Source organism: Phyllostomus hastatus, unplaced genomic scaffold (assembly GCF_019186645.2).
Source record: "Phyllostomus hastatus isolate PE091 unplaced genomic scaffold, TTU_PhHast_1.1 phas_contig_17, whole genome shotgun sequence".
Taxonomy (NCBI): Eukaryota; Metazoa; Chordata; class Mammalia; order Chiroptera; family Phyllostomidae; genus Phyllostomus; species Phyllostomus hastatus.
In genome coordinates, this window is record NW_025333664.1 from 3,248,593 (window position 1) to 3,268,107 (window position 19,515).

Genomic DNA, 19,515 nt, shown 5'->3' on the forward strand with positions numbered 1-19,515 from the left:
CAGGGATGTTGCTGAACAGCCTACGACGCCCAGGACGGCTCCCTAGCAGGGAAGGGTCCGGCCCAGGGTGGGGAGGGCCCAGGGCGAGGAGCCCTGACTTAGGGGTCTTTCTAGCGGCCCCATTATCATGCACGATGGGGCAGACTAGAGTTTGTGGAGGGGGGTGCTGATGGTCCCTGGTTGTTCACTTTAAAAAAAAATTTTTTTAAACCCTGCTGTGGTGTCTGTATGCATCTCTGCCTTCCAGCCCTTCTGCGAAATTTTCTGTTGGATGGCAGTCATGGAAGTTAAAACCGCTGGGTTGAGAGGTAGCACGCATTTTTAATCTTGACAGGCACGGCCCAAATGTTCCCCCGAGCAGGTGGCTGTGGCCGTCATCAGCACGGCCACCGGCAGGCGACTGCCCTGCCCGAGGGTCCCCGGCTCGTCTGAGTTAGCAGGACGCAGGCGACGCATTTTAAACACCTTCCCGGGGCCCCTCCGACCGGCCGGCCGCCGCCGGATCCGGCCGTGCCCCCCCTGTGCCGCGCTCGCTCCGTCCTGCCAATAACCCCCGGACGGTGATGGACCCCGCGCTGACAGTGGGTGTTTAAAGACGGTCGGTGCCGGTGACAGCGGAATGAAAATCCCATTAGCTCTTTCCATTTGGATAATAGCGGGGAAGATAAAAGGCACCGCTTTGTCTTCCCTGACGGAGGGAGCGCTCCGTCACGAGGCGCTGAACCGGCGGCACGGGCCCTCCGCTCCCCCTCGCGGTCCCGGCCCGCCCTCCGGTCCCCGCCCGCGCTTTCGGACTCGGGGCCGGCCGCTGCGGCCCCCCCCCGCCCCGAGGCCACCTCCCTCCCAAAAGAGGACCCCGGGACGTGTCGGGGGGAAGCCCCAGAACTTGGGCCTCAGGCATCAGTGCCAGTTGGCCCTTCACCAGCCGAGGTGAGGGGTCTTCCCTCGGGGAGGGGGGGCGCCCGCCGCAGAGCGTGTGGGGTTCCTGATTTGTCTGAAGACTCCTGTGGACCCGGTCCCGTCTGTGCTGTCTGACTCGTGTGCCTTGACTGTGCACGGTCCCGTGGGCTTCTGGGTGCTGCTTCCACCTGCGCTGGGACAGCCTGGCGTGGGGCCTCCTCTGGAGGCTCTGGCTGGGGGAGTGGAGGGTGCTCCCTGGGCGCCCCTCCTCAGGCGCCCACAACAGAGGGGGGCGTGAGTCAGAATGCAGTGGGAGGAAACCGAGGCAGGGCCTGCTCGGGAGCCCGGAAGGGGTGGGCTAGGCCCAGCAGGGAAGCACATTGTGTGTGTACGCGCGCGAGTGTGTGTGTGTGTGTGTGTGTGTGTGTGCGCTTGTGTGGCCAGGGAGGAAAGCAGAGGCCGGACCCGGCCTTCAGGCGGAGGGGACGGGGTGAGCCTGGTCCATCTTCTGTTGTCCCGTGTGGCCTCCAGCAGCCAGGAGGACGCCTGCCTCCCTGGAGTGGCCGTCAGTCCCCTCCAGTGTTGGGGACACGGTGTGTCACTGTATCACAGGCCCAGCTGCGTGTCTGGCCACACGGGCCTCCCCCTCTCCAGGTGAGGGGAGGGCAGGCCCAGGGGACCGTCTGGCACCCGGAGCCAGGGACACCGCCCGGTGTGCCGGCCAGTCATCCCCCTTTCCCCACGAGGGCACGCTTCAGGGCCGGTCAGAGGCCACGTGATCTCTGGGCTCCACCACCCTCAGCCCCAGAGTGAGGGCCTTGTCCCCCCACCCTGGCCGTGCTGCCGGACACTGGTCCCAGACGCAGGGGACCTCCTGGGAAGGGCCACCGTGGGAGCCGCCGTCTGGTTTGGGTGCCGCTTCCGTCTTGCCCTCTGACTCTGAGCGTAACCCCAGGTGCGTGCAGTGCGCCTGTCCTGTGGAGGGGCCGTCCCGCTGGGGGCCCCCCGCCCCGGGTCACCACACCTGCGGGTGCTCACTCCTCCAACGTGCTTACTGTGTTCCTGCCCCGGGCCAGGCACCGTCCTCCATACGGGGGACACCGAGACGAAGCAAAGGGTCACTTCAGGTGACACTGGGTGTTCCAGGAGGGAGAGGCAGGAAATTAGTGGTTAGACGGGTCACAGGCAGCATTCCGGATGTCACGCCGCAGAGAAGAACAGAGCAGGCAGGGGACACGGGGCCTGGGTTGGGGACAGAGCGCTGTTTCTGACGGGGTGCTCAGGGGCGTGTCCTGGGGGAGAGGCCGTGGAGCAGGGCCTGGAGGGTTAAGGAGGCAGCAAGCACTCGGATATGAGGAGAGATCGCCCAGGAGGTCGGCAGGGCGCGTGCAAAGGCCCCGGGGCACGGCTGAGCTCGGTCCTTTCACAGAAGACGTGGGCGCGAAAGGGAGAGGATTCCGGGAGAACCACCTGCGGAGGTCAGCGCCCGGAGTGGGCTGCCCTGGTCCAGGGTTCACCCTTGAAAGGTTCGAGGCGTTGTTTCGCTCTGCAGAGGGACAGACTCCTGGTTTACACTGTCCACTCGCCCGGGCCTGGCAGAGGGCACCCACGCCGCTGGGCCTTCTCCAGCGACCGTGGATTCGGGCGTCCGGGGGCCCTTCCTGGAAATGCCGGCTAATTCGTTCGTGTGTGTTTCTCTCCACAAGGTGTGAAGTGGGCACGGGGTCACCCTCCGTTTCTTCCCCCCAGATGGTTGGCCCGAGGCCACTGTAAGTGACAAAGCTGGGGTTCAGCCTCGGGAGCATCGGAGGCAAACCTCACGTCCCTAACCTGCACCCTCTGAATACGCAGCAGCACGGTCTGCTTTCAAAGCCGAGGAGAGGGCCCCGGCTTGCCGCCCACCCCCACACCTCCAGGGGAAGACCCCCGTGGTTTTTAACCCGTAAACGGTCCCGTTACCCGAAGAAATGAGTGTGCCCACAGGGGGGTGTTTGAAAGGGCACCAGGAGCCATCAGAAAGTTGTCTGGGTCCATCTGGTTTGAAAATCTGGGGGTGGGGGTGGGGGAGCTGGGCTCTCATTCAAATGCAGTGGGGGGGGAGGGGAGGGGGCAGGAGGAGGGGGAGTACATGCGGTGGCTGGAACCCCAGGCAGGCGGGGGCTCCGCGGAATGACAATGAGGCCGGCCCTGGTGGGGTGCATCCACGCAGGCCTAACGAGACCAGATTTTCATAAATTTCAGACAGTGCCGATTCCTAATTCCTCGGCGTGCGGCCGGGGGGCCAGACAGGGCAGCCTGCACAGGCTGCTCGTTTACCGGGAGGCATTGCCGGCCGCCCCGCCACAGCCGGGGCAGGCCCTGGGGGGTGAGGGTGGGGGGGCCGTCTGGTCTGGAAACCTCCTGCGGGCTGGCAGGAGCCAGGTGAGCTCTGGCCCAGGTCCCCACTGCCCCCGCCCCGAATCATGCAGCAGAGAACCTGAGGCCACTGTCCCTCAGGCCTGGGCTTTGCGCATATTAGCGAATTCTCCACCAGCCACCTCCCTGCTCGCAGCTGGGACTCCTGCACCGGTTCGGGTGGCGGCTCTGTCACCAAGAAGGGGGTTGGGGGCAGCGTGAGCCTGGAGTCAAAAGGACCCCGTCTCTCCCGTCGCTGAGCTGACTCTGGGCGGCGGCAGAGGCGGCAGCACCTGCGCTGCGGTCGCCGGTGGAAACCGCAGGCCTCGCGTCCCGTGGAGACCTGCCAGGTCGCATTTAGTGCGGTCGGATCGCCGTGTCTCGGATGTAATCCTGCGTGTTCTTCCCGTATCACAGGTCTGGTGGAGCGTTCCATCGCTCTTGAAGTGCCGTAATTAGCTCCTTTTCAAGCCACAGTTGTCATTTAATTCTCAAGACTGTGTTCTGGGAGCGCATCTGGCTCCCTTGGAAACCGTGGGTTCGGGACCGCTCCCTGACTCGGCTCCTGGCCGTGTGGGGGCCCGCGCTGCACCCCAGGGCCGGCGTGGGGACCAGCGGGGAGCTCCTGTCCTGGAGGGGTGCTTGGCCACAGGTGCTGGTGGCAGAGGAGTGTCCAGCTGTTCGTGAGTGTGCACCGTGCCATGGGCAGTGCCCACAGCCCCCCTGGGGCTCTGTCTAGAGGTTCCTTCCGCTCTGTCCTGTGATTTTCCTCTGCGTCGGCCGGAGACACGGGCACCACTGGCCTCAGGGACTGGCTGCACGGGCCCCGTGGTGGACGGTGTTCCCGCCTGGCCACCAGTCCCCTGAACACGAGCCCTTGGCTGGAACCTGTGCTGTGTCCGACCTTCTGGAGCCAGGGTTCCAAGGACCATGGGGTGTGGAGCAGCACCCCTGGGCTCCATGGCCGTCAGCGAATCCCCTCACTTCTCTCAGCCTCAGTTTCCTCGTCTGTAGAGGGGCTGAGAGGTCACGTTCGTGTCTGCGTCTCGGAGTGACAGTGTGGATTCGGCGTCCTGGGCCGTACCTGGCGCGTAGGGGACCGGGGCCGTGTGCACACGTCTCAGAGTGGCCGAGGCTGTGTCGGCGAGAGTCAGGCCGCTCCGATGGGGCGGGGCCACCTGTTGGTTTGAAATTATTCGCGGGGAAAGAGGACACTGAATTATATTAGAGGGACCTTCCTTTGCCCGCGGAAGATGGGCGCCGTCCCCCCAGAGCCCGTCGCGTCTGTCGCCCACCCCGAGGGGGCGGTCACCGAGGACACTGACAGGGCTGCTCTCCAGCCCTCCCCACGGCAAGCAGACTTGACCCCAGAACAAAACGAGGGGAAAGGGGTTTTCCTTCCCAAAGGCTCCGTTCCCGTAGCTGCATCCTCAGAGAAGAGATCAGCGGTCGGAAGTCCCTGGTGGCCTCGGATCCAGCTGCCACCCCGGTGACCCTTTTGGATGGCCGTGCCCCAAGCCCCCAGCCCAGGGACAGAGCCAGCAGGGCACACACGCCCAATGTGTCCAGGGCATCGGCCGGGATGAGGGGTGCCACTCGTCCCCACTGTGACAGCAGTGATGGTGGAGCACCCGCTGCTTCCTGTCCTGTCCCGAGCTCTTTACAGGTGGTAGCGGGCGCTCCCAGAGGTGGCAGGTGCCACCTTGCTGGCAGGTGCAGGGGGCGGGACTGGGAGCCCTCAGAGGTGCTCGGGCGTGGGGAAGGGGAGCTCACCCATCCTTCGGGGGGGCCGGGAGAATTCAGCAGAACAGGCCCCGCTTTTCTGGGTGTGACCTAAGGCAGCTGCTTCCCAAGCCTCAGTTTGCTGGCCTGCAAATTGGGTGTGTGTGTGGGGGGGGGGGGTGATGGCGCCCACTTCATGGCTCTGGTGAAGAGAGTGCAAAGCTGGGCCAGCGCTGGGTCGTGAGTCCTGTGGTCACCCGTGGTCTGGGGACTAAGGCCAGGGAAGGGGCCCAGTGGCAGGATCCACCTCTGCTTGTACCATACAGGGTGCTTGGCTTCATGGCAGGGTCCGCCTCTGCCATCAGCAGCTGAGTGGCCTGGGGCTCCTCTCTTGGCCAGAAGTCCCAAAGCCTCCACCCAGTGCTTTAAAACTCTCAGACATGTTGCCGGCGTCAGAGGCCAGGCAGCTTCGCAGTGGCCAGCCTCTGGGTTCCGGGGAGGCGGGGTCCCTCGGGGTCCCACGGGGTGGCCTGCCTGTGGTGCCGCCCTGTTGGCCCGCTGGGCTTTCAACCAGCAGCGCCTGCGTGGAGCAGAGTGTGGGCCGGGGACCCTGGTGGGCACAGCGGCGCTGCCAGGAGCCCTGTGCTCATTTCTGGGGGCGATTCCTTCACTCTGGACCCTGGACCCCAGAAACCAGACCCTCCTGCCCTCTGGGCCCCCCTCAGCCGGTCCGTGGAGCTGTGGGAGGTTTCTTCACAGCCACCGGGTCGGCTGGAGCTCTTCCGGGGCCCCTGGTGGCCCCCACAGCCTCTCGGGTTCGGCCGTAGCCACCATCTGGACGCAGACGGCACCAGGAAAAGAGCACAGCCTGGCGTGGGCCCTGCAGGCCACTGGGACGGGGACAAAGCGCCCCACAGCCCGCCCTCCCTCCTCCCAGGCCCAGCACCAGCAGGGCCCCAGAGACAGCGGGGGAGGGGCCTCAGGGCGCCCACCGCCAGGGTACGGCTGGGGTGAAGAGTGCGCCGGGCTGGGGGAGGGGTTGCTGTCCCCTCTGCGGCGGGAGGCCGTGGGTTTTGCACAAAGCAGGCCTGTGTGTCCCCTGAGTGGGTGGCTGTATCCCGGGTCCTCACGGGCAGGACCTGGACCCTGCAGCATCACGCCAGGCTGCCAGGCCCCGGACCCGTCTGCCTGGGGAGGCGGGAGGTGTGGTCGCCATTACTGGGGTGAGGCCGAGGCCTGGCCTTTGCCCACCCAGGCCGCCCTCCCGGCGGGAAAGTGACGCTGTCTCCCTGGCGGTGGAGGTTCGCCGAGGTCCTGCCGGGCGGGGCCCCACTTTCTCCAGGCTCAGAGTGTTACCAGCGTCCCTGGCCAGTTCCTCTTCCCTCCTGACCTCTCCAGGGCGAAACGGAGACACAGTCCCACCTGTGGGCCAGAGCCAAGGCCCAGGGTCCAGACCGAGTTCCTGGGGCCAGTGGATGGCCAGGTGGGAGAGGCCACCGGCTTCCGGCCCTTGGGCTCCATCCCCGAGTCGGTCACTTGGCCCCTGAGATGAGATGGCAGATGGGCCCCGGACGCACGCTCGGCCCCGCACAGAGGCACTCGGCTGCGCCACTGTTGACCAGACCGTTCTTTGTGCGGGGACATCCTGTGTGCACGGGAGGCCCCTGCCCATGGACACCGGGAGCGCCCCTGGTTGTGACAGCCACTCATGTCCCCAGATATTGCCACATGTCCCCTGAGGGGCAGACTTGCCTGACCTACTAATGGTGCCAAGTACACTTGGCGCAGCGGGGCAGACGGATTATGTGTCGTGAGAAGGGGGGTGTCCTGGACAGCCGGGGGGGACGGACGAAGGGGTCAGGCCCCCTGGGGCACGTGGAGCCTGTGTGGAGAAGCTTCCGTGGCTGGGCCGACGGAGCAGTGGTCACCTGGGGGGTGTTGCTTTCCCACTGGAAGCCCTGGGGAAACTGAGGCCAGAGGTGGGAGGGGCCAGCCCCGCAGGGTCTGGAGTTTGGGGGACGCAGCGCGGGAGGGCAGGGCCCTGACTCGGCCAGACCTCACCTGCAGCCGGTCCTCAACCCTCCGGCTCTGCGTTCCTCGGAGGGGGAGGACCTGAGTCCAGGGGCTGTGACCTTGGGCCTGAGCCCTGGGGGCCCTCAGCGAGTGGCTCATCGGTGCCCAGTGGCACCGGGGCGTCTCCCTGCCCCCCGCCCCATCTGGGTGGGGGCGGTGCATTCCCCTGCTTGCCGAGAAGAGAGCTCTGCCCCTTGGGCTGTTGGCCAGCTTTGGGCTGGGAGGGCCTGGCAACTGCTGCGGGGTGGGGGTGGGGTGGGGTGGGGTGGGGGGCCAAGTCAGCCGAGACGCCCCTGGCTCCAGCAGGATCAAAATCCTCTTTCTCTTGAGAGTGTTTCCACTTCCGGGGAGAGAAACCAAACCAAACCAGAAACGAGGAATTAGAATCGCAGCCCCCACAGCCCCCGGGACTGGCGCTTTTCTGAGCCTCCTCACCAGAGGGCGTGTGTGTGTGTGTGTGTGTGTGTGTGTGTGTGTGTGGCGTGGCTGTATCTGCATTACCTGCGTGTGTGTTGGGGCATGAAGAGGGGTATCGGGAGCGCAGGGGCCGGGAGACCGCCGAGCCCCGGGCTCACCAGGTCCCCGAGGTCTCACGCGTGTCCTTGGCCTTGCAGCGGAGCTGGAGTTCGTGGAGATCACCATCATCGTGGTGGTGGTGATGGTGATGGTGGTGGTGATCACCTGCCTGCTGAGCCACTACAAGCTGTCCGCGCGCTCCTTCATCGGCCGGCACAGCCAGGGCCGGAGGAGGGAAGACGCCCTGTCCTCGGTGAGTGCCCGTCCTCACCTCGGGACGCTCCCGGGGTGCTCCCAGGCCCTGGGGGGGCACGGTGCCAGGTCCAGACAGAGGCCTGACCGGACCGGGTTGTGGGAGAGGTGCCCGGTCCTGCAGAGGTGACCCAGACGCGGGGCGTGGGGGCGGGCGGCTTTCCCTGGAGCCAGTGCCCTGCATGCTCTGGGCCAGGGACTCAGGCCTTGGAGGCGGCAGGTCACGGGGGGGCGGGGGGGGCCCTTCCTGGGGCCGAGTTTGATCCCAGCTCTACTGGTCCTGGCCCTGTGCCCTCTCAGACCAGTCCCTGGCCCATGACCTGGGGCGTCAGTCCCCACTCGGTGCGTAAAAGCCTGAGACAGAAGCTAAGGCCCCACGGGTGGGCTCTGAGGAGGGAGGTGGTGGCAGGTGGGCGGCCCGGGGCCGTGGGCCGGCGCACATCTCTGAGCCTGTGGGAGGACAGTGACAGGCCCGGGAGGCAGCGCCAGGTGTGGCCTCTCTGTTCCCGGGGACACGTGGTTGTCGGCAGTGCTCGGGGCTTAGGGCTGAGCCAAGTCAGCCGGCAGGCCTGTCCCGGCAGGCTCGGGATCTCCGCTGGCGTCAGGCCGCGGCCTCGTTATGTCATCGGGTTGCCGGGGCCTGGAGTGGCTGCCCTGGTCCCTCCGGCGGGAACACTGGGCGCCCCCCCCCCGAGACCCAGCATGTGTCCTGAGGGCGCGGCTGCTCTGGAGGAATCTGTGCTTCCCCGGCCGGGGCTCCGCCGTGGGTTCGGTGGCCCCTGCTGTTACCCCACAACAGTGCGGCCGGCAGCAATGCACACACGTCTGCTGCACCCGCGCTCCCCAGCTCCCCCACCTGCAGCAGCACGGGAACCCCGTTTTACAGAGGAGAAACGGGCTCAGAGAGGTGGGAACACTTGCCTGAGGCCACCCAGCTTTTAGGTGACAGTTTGGAGAGCCCACACCCAAGGGGAAGATGGTGGCCCTGTGGCACGGGCTCCGGGGGGGTCCCCTTCCCCTCTGAGCCTCCCGTGAGCGTCGTCGGGAGAATGGGTGGAGCTGGCCTGTCTCCCGCCGCCCCCCGCAGTCCATTGCATGGGCCTGGGAGGATGAGGTCAATGGGAGTGTGGGGTCGGGGTGCAGGTGCAGCAGAGGCTCCCGTGGGCCATGCCCCTGCTTCCAGGGGGCTGGAGAGCTCGGTGCACAGCGCCTGGGGCTTTGTGCCCAGAGCGGGTTAGGGTTCAGGCCCTGGTTCCAGGGCACCTGGGGCTAAAAGAAAGCCGGGGGGGCCCCCCTTCCCCTCCCCCACCCAGCCACCTGCACAGGCCCCCGGGGATGCCTGGCTGGGTAGGCACAGAGCCTTGTAAGTATGGCAGCTCCCCTGGGGACCCCCTGCCAGACAGAGTGCATCTGCGGAGTCTCGGAGCCCGGAAACCTCCCAGACAGACCCAGACCCAGCCACTGTGGGCCGGGGGCTGGGCTCACCCCTGGCCTGGCTGTCCTGCCGTGGCCCCCGATCGGAGCGACTTCCTGGGCGTGTGTTTCCTGGCTGGCGCACAGCCAAGCCCATCCCTGCGGTCTCGTCTGTGGTGGCTGCATTTGCCATCAGCAGCAGCGTCGGTTGCGATGCAACCTACTGTCTGTCCCACAGAGACACTAATTTACTCTCTGGCCCTTTAAGGAAACGGTTTTCGGACCACTGGTCTACCTGGGGAAGCTGAGGCTGGCTGGAGGAGCTCAGTGCAAGGAAGCGCCTAGAAAGAAAGGGAGCCAGGTGGAGCCTGAAGTGTCAGGGAGGGGCAGGGGCAAGAAGGAGCTGTCGGGAACAACCGTGGGGGTCTGGCCTGTGCACTGGGAGGATGTCAGGGCCACTTGCTGAGCTGGAAACAAAGTGTCTTAAGACCTGGCTTCCGGGCAGGCGGGTTCTAACCAGGTTCTAACCGAGTGCAGTGCGGCCAGCGGGACAGGGAGCTTCGTAGAGCGGGGCCAGGCTGATGGAGGAGCCCAGATGCTGCAGGAGCCTCCGGAGGAGTGTCTGGCCCGGTGGATGGTTCCTGGTGGGTGGTTCCTGGAAGTCTCCCTGGAGGAGGTGACCTCCAGGTGCTCAGGTTGGAGGCGCTCAGGTTGTGGTCCATGGTGGGGGCCCCCCAGGCACTGACTGGTGTTTTCCTGTCCCTTTAAAATTAATTATTTATTTTCTTCCTTCTCACCTGAGGATATATCCAGAGACAGAGGAAGGGAGGGAGGGAGGGAGAGAGAAACATCAACCAGTTGCCTCCCTCATGTACCCTGACTTGGAATCGAACCCTCCACCTTTCAGTTTGCGGGGCGATGCTCCAACCCACTGAGCCACACCTGCCAGGACCTGACTGGTGTTTTCTTAACCTCCTTGGGCGGCGCTACTTTGTAACCCAGTGGAGAACCCTTGAGCTGGGGCTCGGGGGTAGGCTCCAGTGGCCACGTCTCGCAGGACCTCAGACGCAGGGTTTTAGGCCGGGGCCCATCTGGGCCCCACGACGTCCAAGCCACCTTGGCTGTTCTCCCCCCTGCCCTGGCCTCCCGGATCCACTTGGGAGCGGTGGTGTATTGGGAGAAGGGAGATGGTGCTTCGAAGAGCCTATCGCAGCCCGACACCAGGACAGCAGTCGATACATCATTATTAATATTAACGACCATATGAACAGTAACGGTGTGTGTCTGCTCTCCGCGCGCCCACACCTGGGACATACTGGACTGCAGTGCGTTGTCTTGGTTCAGCGTGTCCCTGCTGGGACCGTTTTTGAGAGGCACAGGGCTCCCCTAGTGGCCATGTAGGGAATTGCAGCCCTCTGGGCAATTTCTCTTTTAGACGGCAGGTGGGAACCCTCAACTGGGAACTCCCAAGGAAATTAATGGGATGATGGATGCGTTTGTTATTTTGATTGCGGTGAGACGGGTTCCTGGTACAAACATATGCCAAAATTTAACCACGCTATATACTTGGAGTGCATGCAGTTTGTTATCTGTCAGATAAACCTCGATAAAGCTGATTTTATTTTTTAAGAGAACACATCCCGCCCTCCAGGCCCAGTGGCCGGGTCTCCCCCTCGCATGAACCGATTCTGGCGTGGGGTCCCCCTTTCCTGACCCCCAGGGCTCCCCCTGTGACGGGGGAATCTCAGTAGACAGGGAGGGTCCGGGGTCTTTGGTTGAGAGAGGCCCTTGGAGCCTCAGGCAGTGGAGTTTCCGCCGCAGTGGGATCTGGGGCCCCCAGTGTGGGCAGAGCAGGCTGTTCCCTGGCCCCGTGGCCCCTCTGTGGGCGAGCTCACTGTCTCTAAGCTCTGTCCGGCACCCAAGGCCAAGGTCAGGGGGGCCTGAGCGGGGCAGACGATGCCGGCGGGTGGTAGTAGGGGCGGGGGAGCCAGGAGCGTGGTGAGAACTCACACTGGGCTGTGCCTCTACGTAGCTGGCTGCCCCAGCGCACTCTGCAGTCCAGAGCCAGAGCCAGCCCCCTACATTTGGGGGGGCGGAGCTGGAGCGCGGAGCTATAGGCCCCGCCCAGAATGTCAAAGCCCGGGCCCAAGCTTCAGGGGGTGGCAGCTGCAGGCCCTGCCCCGGCCCGGAGCTTGGCGCGGATCCTGGAGCCACAGCCTCCTCTGTGGACTCACTGAGTCATTTGGTGGCGGAGCGACCAGGCGGGGCCCTGGGCTTGTTACCTCTCATTTCTTCACCTATAGCCTGGGCTCCCAATAGGGAGGCCAAGGCGGGTCAGGAACTAAACACACATGCAGACAAGGTGATTCTTTTGAAGGAAATAATTAGATGGCAGGTTTTTTCAGGGGCCCTTTAGGTAATGGTGTCAAAGAAAGTCTCAGGGGACCCTGGAATGAACAAAACAAGGGGGTGGCCGTGCCCTGGGGGGGCCCTGACGGACATACTCTGCACTTCCGAGCGCTGGACGGTGGTCAGCCTGGCTGGGGGGAGGGAGGTGAGGGTCCCCGACACCTTCACAGACTCGCTGAGGGCCACACACACTCCCGAGTGGTGTGCGTGCTGCACGCCTGCCGTTCGGGGGCTCAGTAACTCGCCTGGGGGACTCAGCAAGGGGGGGGCTGGTCAAGGCCAGGGGGCTGGGTCCGGCCCAGCTTTCTCTGTGGCCGGTTCGTGGCTGACTTCGGATTTACTCTGGGGCCCACAGGGCGAGCTGGAGGGCTCTGGGAAGGGGCCCACGAATCCGCTGTGTGTTTTGCAAAGTGTGGATGGGTGTTTTGGGGGGACAGAGTGGGAGCCCAGAGATCAGTGATGAGGCCAGGTGATCACGGCTCAAGGGGTCCAGTGCCTGGGCCAGGGGAGTGCGGGGTGGGGATGGCGGGAAGGGGATGGTGCGAGAACTCATTCCAAATGGAAGATCTCAGGGTCAGAGCCGGGGGGATCCTGGACTCCCTCAACTCCGTCTGCCCCGCTGACCTGTCCCTCTTCTCCCCACACAGGAAGGATGCCTCTGGCCCTCAGAGAGCACAGTGTCAGGCGGCGGAATCCCAGAGGTGAGCCCCAGCGCTGCCCCCCAGTCCCCGCCCCCAGGCCCCCAGTCTGCTTTCGTGGATCCCAAGGCCCCCTGGCCAGCGGGTCCCTTTCCCACCTCTGGGCTCACTCCGTGGTGCTTCTCTGAAGAAATGTTTTTGGCGGCCAGGATCCCCCCTGCTGGGACAGGATGCACTCGCTGCCTCCAGGAAGCGGCCTGGAGTCTGCCTCCCGCAGGCCAAAGGCCGCCCCTTCTGCCGCTCCGCGCTGGTGTCACAGGCCCGCGCTCCCCTGGGGCCCGGGTGGAGGCTGGGCTCCGAGCACAGCTCCTTCCCACTCTCCCTGCGTCCCGGTCTCCCTTCCCACAGGGAGCGGAGTCCCAGGCAGCCATCCCTGCCCGGGGCCCTGCTTCCGGGGACCCTCACTGTGCTCTGCCCCCTCCAGCCCCAGGTCTACGCCCCGCCGAGGCCCGCCGACCGCCTGGCCGTGCCTGCCTTCACCCAGCGGGACCGCTTCCACCGCTTCCAGCCCACCTACCCCTACCTGCCGCACGAGATCGACCTCCCGCCCACCATCTCGCTGTCTGACGGCGAGGAGCCGCCCCCCTACCAGGGCCCCTGCACGCTCCAGCTGCGGGACCCGGAGCAGCAGCTGGAGCTGAACCGCGAGTCGGTGCGCGCGCCCCCGAACAGAACCATCTTCGACAGCGACCTGCTCGGCAGCGCCATGCTGGGAGGGCCCTGTCCCCCCAGCAGTAACTCGGGCATCAGCGCCACGTGCTACGGCGGCGGCGGGCGCATGGAGGGGCCGCCGCCCACCTACAGCGAGGTCATCGGGCACTACCCCGGGTCTGCCACCTTCCAGCACCAGCAGAGTAGCGCGCCACCCGCCTTGCTGGAGGGGACCCGGCTCCACCACGCGCACATTGCGCCCCCAGAGAGCACGGCCGCCTGGGGCCACGAGAAGGATAAACAGAAAGGACACCCCCTCTAGGGGTTCCCGGGAGGGGCCGGGGCGGCGGTGGGGAAAGAGGCGAAAACACTCCGCACTTCTAAAAAGAGAGAGGAAGGGGGGGAGGACACACACCGAAACCGCGGGCATCACCATCCCCTTCCCCACCTCTCTGTGTATAAATATTTACATGTTCTGTCTGGTCTGAATGCACAAGCTAAGAAAGCTTGCAAAAAAAAAAAAAACCTCACACAAAAAAAAAACATGTTTCTTTGTTGAGCTGTGTCTTGAAGGCAAAAGAGAAAAAAGATTCTACCCTAGTCTTTTCTGTTCCTAACTGACCTGCGTGAACGCTTCCCTTCTGTTTGTTGATGATGACTTAACTTTAAAGACATTTGCACAAAACCTTTGTTTAAAGATCTGCAATATTATATATATAAATATATATAAAGTAAGAGAAACTGTATGTGCGAGGGCAGGAGTATTTTTGTATTAGAAGAGTCCTATTAAAAAAAAAAAGAAGTTGTTTTCTGAACTAGAAGAGAAAATGGCCATTTTTGCGTGCCAACTCAGAACAGTGTGCATTACCTTGTAAAGAAAACAATGACAAAGCAGGGGTTTAGAGTTATTTATATAAATGTTGAGCTTTTGCACTATTTTTTAATATAAATATGTCAGTGCTTGTTTGATGGAAACTTCTATCGTGTCTGTCGAGACTCGTGAGGGAGAAACGCCGACCTCCGACCTCAGGCGGCGGGTGGGCTCCCCGCGGAATTTGGACAGAGGCATCCGGACGGGCCGCCTTCCTCCGAAGCGGAAGCTTTGTCTAGCGACAGGTTATTTCACCTGATGACACATTCCTTCCCGAAGGGGGCACACTCTCTCCCCCTCTGGGTCAGAACGGCCTTCGGCTCGCACGAAATAGGAAAGTTGTTCGAGGCACCAAGTTCCATCCAGGTGGTGGCTTTGGCTTCTCCCCCAAATGAAAATAAACTGTTACTGAAGGAATTTAAGTTTTCCTCCTATTTTTTTTTTGTTTTAAAAAACCACGGTGCTCCCATTGCCATGTATGTTACCGACGGCTTCTTTGTGCAGAAGGCGCGGGCGGCTCCGGAGCGCGCCGGCCAAGGTCAGTGCCGTCCACTAGCACGTAGGGAGGGCCCGGAGGGCCAGGCGTGTGCCCTTGTCCCTGTCTTTCTCTCTCCGTATCGACTCTCACTTGACAGGCCGATAAGCGGAAGACCAGAGATGAAAAAGAAACACTCCCGGGACACGCGGAAGGGTTGAAGCGAGAAAGGCAGTCCAGCCTTCTCTGCGTGATGCCTGAGAAGCTGGATTCTCTCCCTCCCCCCCACCCCCATTCCCTGCTCCCAAAGCGGTCCTGTTCAGGGTGTTTCCCTGAGCATCTTTCTAAGACACAACTCTTGTTCGCCAGGATCCCCCTGAGTGGATTCGGGTGTGATGAGGCCCCTCTGACGGTGGTGCGCAGGTGAGGAAGCATGCGTGGGCACACCTGTGTGCGCATAGAGGTGAACGACAGGAAGTGGAGTGAGGGGGGTCCCTGGGCGTCTACCAGGGACAGTGGCTGGAGCAGGAGGTCCTTCGTCCCCCTGAGGACTTGCTAATATTCCGTGGGGTGGGTGACACCCCAGCCGGGAGAGCAGCCCCCCAGCCCCCACCCCACAGAGGTGTCTTCCTGTCTGGCAGAATACTAAGTAGCCCATGAACATAAGAGAAAGGTATAAGAGGCAATAACTATTGTTTTTAAGCAACTTTTGTATTATCTGAGAAGCAAAACCCCGAGAACAGTTTTGACGTTCCGACCATTTGAACTCTATTTATATGCACATCGCAGGCACCTAGAGACCAGCAAATGCAAGGCCAGCTGAGGCCCACTGGCCAGCCGGGGAGCGGGAGGTGTTTCTGCCCTCACCATAAACCCGCCTCTCTGGGGGGAGGGGGGGTCTTCAACCGGAAATCGGCTTCCCTCAAAGAGGACTCTTTTGAAAGGTCATGCAGAGAAGTCCATCTAGCTTGTCCTGAAAGGCACGGGGACACATTTATAGACAACATTTTTTAAAGACGTGTTTTTCCGCGGGGCGTCTGTCTCCCTAGTGCCTTACCGAGGAAGCACTTAACTCTCTCCTGTCACCAGGCCAGGCGGTCCTGGACAGGGCCTGGCTCGCCCAGGACTGGCCGTGCGGCTCCCGGGCCACAAAGGGCTGCTGCTGCTTTCCAAACGTCCCTGTCACCCTCTCACGTCCCGCCCCTCCAGCCCCCACTCCCATCGTCAAGTACTGTGCTCGATGCCCACCCGATGCCCCTAGGTCGAGAACCTAGGAGTGGAGCTCACTGCTGTGAACGGTGTCAGGCGAAGCCAGTCCCAAGCGTCCCCGAGGTCCTCTCGAACCAGACTCCGAACCCGGGTGCTGGGTGCTGGGTGCTGGGTGGTGGCATCCACAGCTGCTGTGTTTTAGGAGTTAGAAGGAAGCCGGGGTGGGTGGCTGCCCTCAGGGTGCCTGAGGGCAGAGTGCAGCCCTCAGACCACGCCCCGGCGTTGAGTCCGGCCACCATGCTGCGGTGTCCCCGGGCCTCGTGCCAGCAGAGGACCGTGGCAGAGGCACGTGGCGGAGTGGCTCCTTAAAGCCCCAGCGCGTCTCAAGAAAACCAGTGGTGTGTGTCTGTGGCAGTGACCCCCGGAGCTAAGCCCTTGGTTTCTCTGTGGACCCCAGAGTTGGTGGGGTGGGGAGGTACACTCTTTAGGTATTGGCTGTCCTGCCGTCCTGCCATCCTGCCATTATCTTTGAAAAGCCTGGAAACACCCTGCAGGAGGCCCCCCGTTTCCAGTCAAGAGTTGGGGAATCCTCACAAATGGCTGGTTGGAGGGGGACCAGATTAGACTCAGACAAGGTGGTAGAGCTCAGCTTTCTTAATGCTTATTGTCTTCCTGCTTGCCAATCATCACATCCCCCTGCACCCCATCCCCACCCCGCAAAGCCCGGGCCCACGCAGATGGACTTAGCGAAGTCCACTAAGAGCCGTCCATGTTCTCCGCACACCCCAGGTTTGGGCAAAGAGCAGAGCATAACGTCTCTTCCCCGTCCGGCGAGCCCCAGGGCTGGCCCGCGCCGAGTCGGTCCCTGCCCTTGTCTGTCTCCTCTGTGAATCGTACGTTTCAGATATTTCTCTTTTCTACGCGCAACAGAAAGCTTCCAGAGCCCTGAGACGTCCCGACGATAAGGAAAGAGATGTGTTTCTCCGGAATCCGCACTTCAAATGTTGCCGTATGACAAAGCAGAGAGAGGGGGGATGCCACTCTCCCATTTGCCCGCCTGGCTCCGGGGCGGCTGTGCCCACGGCGACGCTTTCGCGCGGTGCGCTGGGCGTGGCCAGTGCCGCCCTGTCTCCCGGGTTCTGCGGAACTGTGGGCGCTCTGGCGCGCGGAGGGCGGGGCCCACGTCGCTGCCGCGTGAGACTCTGTGTTTGGACTCCAGCCCACAGGCCTGCCGAAATCGCTTGTTGTGTATCAATAATCACCCGTGGCAATGACGACATTCTGAAAGCTGCAATACTTAAACAATAAATTTTGCAATTCTTTGGAAGGAGGCTATTGTGTTTCTTTGGTCCTTCTGCCCCCCACCGCCCTCAGCAACAGCCCCAGTATCGCTGGGAGCCGCAGTGCGCTCTGACCTCTTCCCCTACCCCCTCCGTTTCCGGGCGGGGACCCCAGTGCCCACACTTGCGCAGGCCGGTGGTCTCACCGAGAGAGGGAGGACTGGAGTTACAAGGATTCCCAAAACACCGCCTACTTTTCCTCCTCCTCAGAGAATCCTTAACACCATGACTGGCCGGAGCCCTGATAAGGCCTGCGAGAGGAAGCTTCCTTAGGTAAGGGTTTTCCAGAAGTCAACCCCGAGACGTGCCCCTGTCCTCAGGGGTGGGTCATGGCTGTCTCCCAGGGGACACAGTTGGGGGAGTCGGGAAGAGGACAAGCAGCAGTGGGCCACAGAACCCCCAAAAAGGGGTCCCAGGGGGTCTGAGGGAGGCACCCACAATGCGCACGACAGAAACCCCCATTGATTTCTCCTTAATGTCTTTATTGTCTGAAAATGCATTTTGTTTTTTTAAAATCAGCCTAAACGGAGTGTGTAACCTGCAGGTGTGGCCAGTTCGGCCTCAGTCCCAAAGCTGCTGGACCCCAGGGGCATACGCCCCCGCCCCATCCCCGGTGCGTGCATGGGGACAGAACTCGGCACCCGTGGGCCCCCTTTGCCCTCGCTCTGGTGCGCAGGACCCCCAGCGGTTAGAAGACTCCGGCGGGGGCCGGAAGGGCTCGTCAGCCAAGAGCAGGGCCCAGCGCTGCACCCGAGTGCCTCTTACTGGGGGTCGCTCCCCCGCTGGCCCTCAGCCGCCTCAGCTGCAGAATGGGTTGCTGGAGGTACCTGCGAGCTGGTTGCACCTGGTGTCCCATAAGGTGATGCCTGTATGTCCTCAAAAGGATGCCTGCCGTGTACAAACGTGAGCCGCTTGTCTCAGTAATGGGCTCCCAGGAAAGGTTGTCCTGTCACCTGATGTCCCTGGGGGCCTCTGGGTCCGTTTGCAGGTCCTGGGCAGAGCACACACACACACAGCCCCACCTCCCCCAGGTGGTTAGGACGGAACAGAGCCTTCCCCAAATGGAGACCGCCCCCCCCCACCGCACTTTGAGTACAGCCCAAGCAGTAGAGCTGTATCCGTCCAGAATAATGACTGAACTCACCACAGCTGGTGTGTGTCGAGCATCTGTTGGATTATACACACGATGCAAAGTGATTGACAGGAGGTGGCTGCCCGTCTGGGCGCGGAGGAGACCACTGGAGGTACCAGTGCATCAGACCAACCGCAGACCTCCCAGAGCTCACCTGGGACCACAGCACAATGTGGTGAGGGCAAGAGCAGGCTGTTAGGAGCGGGAGGGGGAGGCTGAGCCCCTCACACACTGCATGACGGCCAGGAAGGGTGGGTGGGAGGGGCGCCGAGAAGATGGTTAGGGGCATCCCATAGGTCATCAGATGTGACTGAGAAAAGAGCCGAGGTCCCATGTGGAGCCGACCCCATAAGTGGGCACCCTACCCCCACTCTTGGCCGGCACCAGGCACACGGCTCAGCTGCGACTCTCGGGGTTCAACTGTCTGCAAATTTCCCTGTTGGGGGTGGGGGTTTGTCCTGTGGCCTCAGGTGGCTGGTGGGTAGAGAAAAGTCGGTGATCTTTAGCCTGTCCACCTATTTCTTCTTGTGAAGATAAATGTGACAGCTTCCTGGCTCTTCACAAGACAGAACGGAAAACGGCAATTCCCTCTCTCTCTTTTTTAACTTTAAAAAGTTAAGATAAAATTCACATGCCATAAAATCCCCTCTTTTAAGTGCATAATTCAGCGGGGTTTAGTACAGGCACAAAGTTGGGCAACCATCCCACTGTCTCACCCCAGAGCATGCGCATCATCCTCCCCCGTGAACTTGGCCCCCCCTGCAGTCTCTGGCTTGCTGCCCCCTTGCCCCAGCCCCTGGCAACCACCCACGGACCTGCTTTCTGTCTCCGTGGATTTGCCCCTTTTAAACAGTTCGTATAAGGAGTCATACAATATGCGCTCTTTTTCTTAGAGGATGTGTCTAGTTTCTTTTGCCTAGCATGATGTTTTCCAAAGCTAGCTCACGTTGCAGCAGGCATCGATACATTCTTTCCCGCTGAGTCACATTCCATCGTTCGGATCCATTCTGGCCTTTGTTTGTTTGTCCAGTCGATGGACATTGGGGGTTTCCACGTCTGGGCTGCTGTGAGCAATGTGTCCATTTCTCCTGGGTATAGACCTCAGAGAGGAACACCCTGGCGGGGTCACGTGGTCACTCCGTGTTCCACTTCCTGAGGAACCGCCAGACTGTCTTCCTCAGCCGCAGCACCCATTTCCATCCTCCAGCACCGTGTGAGGGGCCCCCTCTCCCCTCATCCTCGCCCCCATCTGCCGTTTCCCTTGAAAAAAATGATTACTCCTGAGGCCGTGGCATGGGGGGGGGTGTCTCCTTGTGGTTTTGATTTGCATTTCCTTAATGATGCTTCTGGAACATTTGCACCTCTTCTGGGGTGGGGGGAATGTCTAGTCAAACCTTTCACCCCTGTTTTATTTGGGTGCTTTGTCTTTTTATCGTTCAGTGGCAATGTTTATGGATTCT

General features: G+C 62.2%; 1 protein-coding gene across 1 annotated transcript in view; it reads left to right on the top strand.

Annotated features, from left to right (window-relative positions):
- Positions 1-15,578, top strand: part of PMEPA1 (prostate transmembrane protein, androgen induced 1) — a 47,945-nt gene extending 32,367 nt beyond the window's left edge. Inside the window, exons 2-4 of the mRNA XM_045833708.1 lie at positions 7,704-7,858; positions 12,327-12,380; positions 12,802-15,578. Of these exons, the coding sequence (XP_045689664.1) occupies positions 7,704-7,858; positions 12,327-12,380; positions 12,802-13,350 (758 nt within the window). The 3' untranslated portion in view covers positions 13,351-15,578. The remainder of the gene's footprint in view (positions 1-7,703; positions 7,859-12,326; positions 12,381-12,801) is intronic.
- Positions 15,579-19,515: the final 3,937 nt, after the last annotated feature.